This window comes from Limulus polyphemus, unplaced genomic scaffold (assembly GCF_000517525.1).
Source record: "Limulus polyphemus unplaced genomic scaffold, Limulus_polyphemus-2.1.2 Scaffold2815, whole genome shotgun sequence".
Taxonomy (NCBI): Eukaryota; Metazoa; Arthropoda; class Merostomata; order Xiphosura; family Limulidae; genus Limulus; species Limulus polyphemus.
In genome coordinates, this window is record NW_013668425.1 from 1 (window position 1) to 8,216 (window position 8,216).

At 35.0% G+C, this 8,216-nt stretch overlaps 2 protein-coding genes across 2 annotated transcripts in view; both read right to left on the bottom strand.

The window, feature by feature from the left end:
• Positions 1-164: 164 nt before the first annotated feature.
• LOC111087896 (myosin heavy chain, muscle-like) lies at positions 165-933 on the bottom strand (the record flags this gene model as incomplete). Its single annotated transcript, XM_022396214.1, has 2 exons — positions 715-933; positions 165-361 (listed from the first exon to the last, which is right to left on the bottom strand). Coding segments are annotated over exons 1-2 (416 nt in total), but the record flags the coding sequence as incomplete, so codon positions are not given.
• Positions 934-2,568: 1,635 nt separating this feature from the next.
• The window catches only part of LOC106467971 (myosin heavy chain, muscle-like), a 34,635-nt gene continuing 28,987 nt past the window's right edge, over positions 2,569-8,216 (bottom strand). The window contains exons 23-30 of the mRNA XM_022396215.1: positions 7,285-7,413; positions 6,651-6,773; positions 6,333-6,419; positions 5,957-6,102; positions 5,749-5,839; positions 3,161-3,217; positions 2,914-3,000; positions 2,569-2,739 (exon numbers count right to left, since the gene is read on the bottom strand). Of these exons, the coding sequence (XP_022251923.1) occupies positions 2,569-2,739; positions 2,914-3,000; positions 3,161-3,217; positions 5,749-5,839; positions 5,957-6,102; positions 6,333-6,419; positions 6,651-6,773; positions 7,285-7,413 (891 nt within the window). The remainder of the gene's footprint in view (positions 2,740-2,913; positions 3,001-3,160; positions 3,218-5,748; positions 5,840-5,956; positions 6,103-6,332; positions 6,420-6,650; positions 6,774-7,284; positions 7,414-8,216) is intronic.

An 8,216-nucleotide genomic window follows, 5' to 3' on the forward strand; every position in this document is an offset into this window, starting at 1 on the left:
CCCCCACGGCTGAAAGGGCGAGCATGTTTGGTGGGACGGGGATTTGAAACCTCGATCCACAGATTACAAGTCGAGCGCCCTAACCACCTGGCCATGCCGGAGCCTGCATTCACTTTTAAAACAATTACTATGATAAAACAAATGATTACTGGTGGAAGACTCACTTGGCATCTTCCAGTTCTTCCACTCGAGCAAGACCTTCACTCTCGAATTTGTTCCTCCATTGTTGAACTTCAGCGTTAGCTTTGCTGAGTTGCCTGTGGAGATCGTTCTTGGCCTCCTGTTCCTCCTCTAACTGCTCCCTCAGACCGTCCAATTCGTGTTCCAGGTTCCTGCATTTACCAAACGCTGCAGCGCGTTCCTAGAAGAAATAAAACGAGTGCTCGTGAGATCACTACCTCGTGGTTCTAAAAGATTACCTACATCATGCGTTACGTTATTTCTCTTTTACAATACGTTGCCTCAGTCGAAGGATTCCAAAGAAGCCACATGGATCGTTATTCAGCTTTAGGGAAGTTAATCATCAGCATGTTAAGTTGTTATCCATTTATTACTCATAATTTAACTCATATTTTCATCAATATTCAGAAACGCTAACACATCAGTTGCACTGTTAAACTGGTAAAAAAAAAATCACCAGTCACTATAACGCCCTACAGCTTATATCACAAATACTAGATGCTACGTAGTAAATAAGTTTGGTGTCAAACTCACTCTGCTTTCCTCATCCGCTGTCCTCTTGGCTTCTTCTAACTGGGTCTGGAGAGACATCTTCATCTTACCGAGCTGATTAACTTGAGATTCTGCCTCTTCTAGTTGTCTCTGGAGCTCACCACATTCTGCACTTAGTTTCTTCTTGTTAGCATCGAAGTCGCCCATGGAACGGTTAGCCTCGTCTAGCTTGTATTGTGCGTCTTGTAGTTGGACCTCCATTTGTTTCGTGTTCTTCTCGGCATTAGCCTAAATCAAAACGAATTAAATAATTCAATCTATTTTGTCATTATTTTAAAACATAAATTATAATATTTGAATCTAGTACTTGAACGAAACCATGAATTATTTATTCTAAAGTAAATATATATATATATTACTTAGTTTGTTTGAAGTTAAGCACGATGGGTTATTTGTGTTTTTCCCACCACGGGTATCGAAACCCGGTTTCTAGCGTTGTAAGTTCGGAGACATACCGATGTGCCACTGGGGGGATTTTTTTTTATATAATAAAAAGATCAGTGTTACTAGAATAATTAATTAAACGTGTAGAATGTAATTTATGCGTATTTGTGTTACTACAATAATTAAATAAACGTGTAAAATGTAATTTATGCGTATTTGTGTTACTACAATAATTAAATAAACGTGTAGAATGTAATTTATGCGTGATTCAAGTTAATTCGATGTTTTTGTTCAGGGTGGAGAAAGAAAGGGCACAAATGAAGGGCGAATTAGACGACTTGCGCTCCAGTCTGGACCATGTGAACAAAGAAAAAGTAAGTTAATAGAATAAAATATTATACGAAATACGTTAAAATACACTCTTATTAGTATTTCACATTAAAATACACTCTTATTAGTATTTCACATTAAAATACACTTTTATTAGTATTTCACTCTAAAATACACTTTTATTAGTATTTCACATTAAAATACACTTTTATTAGTATTTCACTCTAAAATACACTTTTATTAGTATTTCACATTAAAATACACTTTTATTAGTATTTCACTCTAAAATACACTTTTATTAGTATTTCACATTAAAATACACTTTTATTAGTATTTCACATTAAAATACACTCTTATTAGTATTTCACATTAAAATACACTTTTACTAGTATTTCACATTAAAATACACTTTTATTAGTATTTCACATTAAAATACACTTTTATTAGTATTTCACATTAAAATACACTTTTATTAGTATTTCACATTAAAATACACTTTTACTAGTATTTCACCAAAGTAAGTCGAACCACGTTAAAATACACTTTTATTAGTATTTCACGAAACATAAGAAACTTTAACGCGAATTTCAGTACCAGATTTTGTATCCACGAAGTAATTACTGAAAACTATGTAATTCCTATAACGATCAAACATATTATTGGTGTGAACGTGCTTTGTATTCATTAGAAGTTTATTTATCATATCTGTTATTGTGTGGCTAATATGATGTGAAGAACTGAATAGTGGCCAATGACACTTTTTCATCACCTATCTGGCGTATCGGTTTTTCTCATAGTGAAAACAAAGAACGTTCACACCAACAATATGTTTGATACTTTTCACTATGATATAGGTCCAGCTTGTCTCTCTTCGGGGTTAACTTGTGTTCAGGGTTACCGATGAAGAGTGGAATTCTCCGAAACTAGTATAACCCAGTAACACACATTGATCAAAGTGTAGATTGAACTGGGCCTCCCTTGAAGTTGGACTTCGTGATTAAATAATTTTCGGAATATTAAGCTTATAACTCCTATAACGATGCTATGAGGTTTAAAACAGTCTGGTAAATAAACTTCCTACATCTGATAAAACTAGCCTTTATTATTATTATTAGCTAAAGCTTACTTGGCTTTCTGTTTGTTCATCTGGTCCAATTGTTCACTAAGTTCAGAGACAGAGTCATTGTGTTTCTTCCTGAGATTAGCAAGGATCTGTTCGTGCTGGACATTGGACTCTTCAAGATCACGTTTAAGTTTAGAAAGTTCCGCTTCGCGTTTCTTGTTCAGTTCAATCTGCCAAAAATAAAAATATGTTTCATTAAATATAATATCATTCATTCTAATAAAAGCAATGATACGTCACAAAAAGTGGTTTAGCAAAGTTCTTAAATTGTACATACAACGTTAATTTATTTGTATCGGTCTTCGAATACTTACAAATTTACAAGAACTTATCGACGAACTTACCTGAGAAGCGGTGGCGCCACCAGCTTCATCTAACCGTTCACTAAGTTCTTCGAGTTCACGGCTTAGATCAGCTCTCTGTTTTTCGGCCTAGTAGATAAATAAACACGATGTCAGCTAAAATTAGTACAGCATTCCATTTTTTGTTTTACACTAAAATCATTTTATATTTTGGATATTTGGTGCATTATAAAATAATAATCTTATTGTGTATTATTTTAAATTAAGTAGATAAATCTGAAATACTTACTTTGGCCCTCGCCTGTCTTTCAGCCTCGAGTTCTTCTTCCAACTCTTCAATCCTGGCCTGTCAAAAACAAAAATCAACACAAGATTCAGAGCATGAGATTGGACAATGAAAAACTAACCACACATTTCAATCAACAACGAAAATCACAACTCTTCAGTTGTACTTTCGAGTTTTTTAAATTCAATCCATATGATATCTATATTAGTTTTATCTAGATTAGAGTCGTTTTTTTAATTCAATCCATATGATATCTGTATTAGTTTTATCTAGATTAGAGTCGATGTTTTTTAATTCAATCCATATGATATCTGTATTAGTTTTATCTAGATTAGAGTCGATGTTTTTTTAATTCAATCCATATGATATCTGTATTAGTTTTATCTAGATTAGAGTCGATGTTTTTTTAATTCAATCCATATGATATCTGTATTAGTTTTATCTAGATTAGAGTCGATATTTTTTCTGACATTTAAGCTCCTCATTTGTTGCATAACTGTGTATCATTTAATCTCGTTTACAGCGATCACAAACTTACGAGTTTATTACAAGAAGCTCATACTCAAATTTCTTATGGTAAAAAAAGAAAAACAAAATTCACTCTAGAATGTGTGTAATGCATTGGTTCGATACATCTGATGAAGTACGAATTTAAATTAATTGATGTGTTAAGAGGTTTGTTTGTAGTTAAACATAAAGCTACAGAATGCACTGTCCACAACGAGTACTCAAACCCTGTCCTCCACCTCTCTCCGGATCGGGATTTAGGTCATTTTCGACCTGGGAGGGTCAGGTTCAAGTAGACCTCTTCCTCCCTTCTGTACGGTTGTTGTTGATTTTTTCTGTGGTTCAGGTTTTTTATGTTTGGCTGGTTTGTTATGGAGTAATGTATTTCTGTTGGTACTTTCCTTTTCAGGGCCATGTCCGTTTTATGTTAACAGCAAACCCTGTCTTTAGCGTTAAAGCCTTCAATCAGACTTACCGCTGTGCCACTGGGGGGGAGGGGGGGGGTATCGTACCTCGAATGACAGTTTCGCAAGCAAAGAAGCCAAAGAAGATAATAAAATCTTTCAGTTCGATTACACACATCCTAGTAGTGCGAGGTGATAATCACAAGAAACCACCATTCATGAAAAAGACAGTACAGTATGAACTTGACGAAAGGAAGCCATCTTGGTAGACGCGAAACGTCCTAGAAAAGGTTCTAAACCTGGCTCCTTGCGCCTTTTAAGCAAATTTTGCCAGACGTAGCCATATGACCACCACGATACAGGTAGTTACTTTTATAGTAAAAGGTAATATACGTCTCTCTCTCTCTCTCCCCTCTGAAAAAATCATCATTCGAATAATTATTTCGTATTGAAGAATTTTATCATAACGTTTTATTATGACTTAAAAGTCCTCAACATCCCTTGCTTCTAAAGCAACCATCTCATTAGCGCTTAAAATGGTACTGTTGTTTGAGAACTAAAATAATAACTTGGAGTGCCGAGTTGAATTTTGGACAACGTGGTATAGACGGTTTTTCCTCATAAAATATTGATAAGTTTTAATCAGTAAACTAAGTAATGATTCATTCAGTTGTACCAGATACTCACAGGTCTGAAGAAATTTTAATTTAATTTTCGAACTGATCGGCTAGATTTAGAAAACCCAATCCCAATACCAAGAGATAAATACACATTTGTAATTTTACCCACAGAAACTGTGTTTCCTTAAAAGTACACACCAACACAAGTCACATTCCTGAGTGATGTGGCGTGAATCATCACATCACAGACTATCGCCAATTTAGGACGGAGTTCCACGGTCCGTTGACACTTCACGAAAACATTCAGACTTCCATCTGTTAATAGACGAGTCTGCGTCACCAACAGCTGCCAACAAGATCACACGTGAACGGTAATCTGCCCAGGTAAGAGCTGTCGTATGTGCCATAAATATATGGTGTTAAGTTTAAATTCAAAAGTTCCTCGAGGCATTTCGCCAGCAATTTTTCTCTGCCACATCTTAGTTTTTACATAATCTGTTTGCTCGTAAAATTTGCGATTGATGTGTGTGTTTAAGTGCTAGTAAAACAAAAATTTAAATAAAGTATTAAAGTTTTTTTGGGTTTGGCCATGGCCTGTGACACAGTTGAATAATGAAGTAGGATTAAAGCAGGATTATTTTTTCGTTAGCTTTAAACTATTTTTGGTTTTCAGACTTATGGAAACCGATGATTTACGAGCGTGCAACTAAATATAGTTTGCAGCAAAAAAAAAGTAATATCAGAAGCTGGAGAAAAAGTTGAATTCCTGATGGATGTTGCGCGTGAACGTGCAGCTTATCTGATGAAAGACGTTCTTCTCCTATGACACACCTACACGCGACTCGCCATATTTAGATACGAGCTCATTTTAGTCATACATTTTGACAACAAACTTCGTTATGAACGTTTAGCCATTTTTAACTTTCTGTATAATCTAAACCTAGATATAATTTCGTGCAAATAAACAACCCTTGAATAGTTTAAGCAGTCAATGTGATGTTAAAATAAATACACGAATACATTTCACAGCATCAAAATAAATAATACTTTACAGAAATACCTGAAGCTCCTTGATTTGTTTCTGCAGCTTGGCGACTAAGCTCTGTTCATCTTCTAACTTGGAAGCGATGCTAGCCATTTCTTTCTCTTTCCTTTCGAAACAGAAACATCAGTGTATAAACATATATTCCGGTTTGAGTTTATATTTTCAATTTATGGTATTATTATTATTTTTATCAACTACAACACACACAGTTTATACTACGAACCTTTGAAGAGCCTGTTCCATTTCCTTCTTATTCTTCTCCAAGTCGACCACAGCTTCCTGGGCGAGCTTAAGATCGCCTTCCACTTTCCTCTTGTTCTTCTCAACATCACCTCTCAGCTTCTTCTCTCGCTCAAGGTTGTCTTCCAACTACACAAGTAACATCTCATTATTATTCTCGAATTTACGTAATTAATTAAAATTTTTAGATTACTAGAAGTTACCTATACATAGAAGTTTTAGGGAACAAGCAAAATATAATACGGTTCACTTAAAGTTACAAATACTCGTTCATTCAAGGCCTAACAAAATCTATTTAAAAATATAAAACGAAAGACATGTAAATGAATTACATTACTCCATTAAGAAACTAAGCCTACCTCGTCAAGTGTTTGTTCCAGTTTAGCCTTCACTTTGTTGAGGTGGTTCACTTTATCTTCGGAACCCTGCAGGTCTTCAGATGTTTTCTAGTTAAAAATAAAGGGAAAATGTAACTTTAAGCTGAAAGTTTCAATAAATAAACCCAGAAAAAATACATTTCCTATTCAGAAAAATTGATATTTAAGATAAAAAAAAAGTTACACTTTAAGCACTATACTGTTTACGATAACACGATGAAAATGTATAGACTTACCTGGTTAACTTCCTGTAAATGTATAGACTTACCTGGTTAACTTCCTGTAAATGTATAGACTTACCTGGTTAACTTCCTGTAAATGCTTCTTTTCCTTATTTAATTTATTGATAAGTTCATCCTGGTGGGCGATTTCGTCATTCAGGTTTCGGATCTGGTGATCTTTAGTAGCCTTGTCTTGCTCAGCCTAAAGTAAAAAAAAAAATCACTGCACAGTTCAAAACAAAACTTTTAACAGATTTTACCTCTTGCCAATCCGAGCCTTCACCACAAATGATAAAAAAATATACGGATAAAAACTAAAACGAACAAAATATCGGTTATTTAGTTGGAATGTCGAAACGCTAAAAGAAGATATTAGCATTTGTAGAAACTATGAAAACGGTAATGTCATAAATAAATATAGGACATTTTCAGGTTGTTTGTTAGTTAACTTTACAGTATCAAAACAGCTGAAAACACAAGTTAAAAGAAATAAACTTTTTTGTTGCGCTGTTTAGCTTAACACGTGTATACGCATTCAATATAATAGATTGAAACAATATATATATACCAATATTTGTAATCAGTGTCCACTTTAGGTTAAATCTACCTCATCATCACAGAAACGTATCTGTAGATTTGAGACACACACATTAACGTTCACCATACGGTTTCTAAAACTCAACAAGACTTTTACTTTTAGATAAGTTTCTTACCTTCTGGAGAGCCAGTTGGAGGTCCTCGATTTCCTTCTTCAGAGCAGAAATGTCCCCCTCAAGTTTCTTTTTGTTCTGATTCATCTGAGCCGCTGACTGTTCTTCCTGAGTCAGGCGATCGTTGAGCTCCTGTCCAGTGGAGTAGTTTATTTTATCATTAGAAATGTGCTGGACTAAGTTTTTATGCTCAGGTGTTATATGTGCTACTCCTGACATTTTGAAATAAACTTCTGACTTTCTCGACCTCAAAGGTTATGTTTCTCGCCACAATTTATAAGATTTATCGCTTCAATTTAAATCTCATTACACGTTTTTTTACACGATTGAGAAAACAAATTCTCGGAGATTGGAATAATTGAAACAAAACTTTTACTTCGAGAGTATAAAGTAACACTGGCCCCCGAGTATAGGTTACTTCAGGTAAGGCCTACCAAAGAACCCCTCTGTCAGTCGACAACTGTATAAGTACATCCGATTCCGCGTAAAAAGTAAACTACCACCCCCGTGGTTTGGCAACATTTGAAAAATAGTTCGTTCCTTGCCCACTGCGGGATATTTGGCAGATCCATAACCAAACACGTGACATCGCCAAAATAGTTAGGTTATGCCATTTCTAAATGTATAATCCAAAAAAAAAATACTCACAAAGGAAGATTTTTCGGTTACAAGACGGCTGCAGCAATTGGCTCAGATTATGGGCGCGGTTTGAAAAGCCTCCCAGATGAGCGACAGGACGGCGCGAGTTGGTCGAATGTTTTTTAAATCTTTGGTTAATTTTACTTTTTATTTTTCTAAAATTGGTACAGGTTACACATCTAACTATTTTTAGACTCCTCTCAGGTTAGAGTTTTCAAACAAGCTTCTTCCTGCTTCGTACATAACCTACTACGTTGCCATTTTTACCCCCCCCCCCTTACCCTTAGTAAGACACT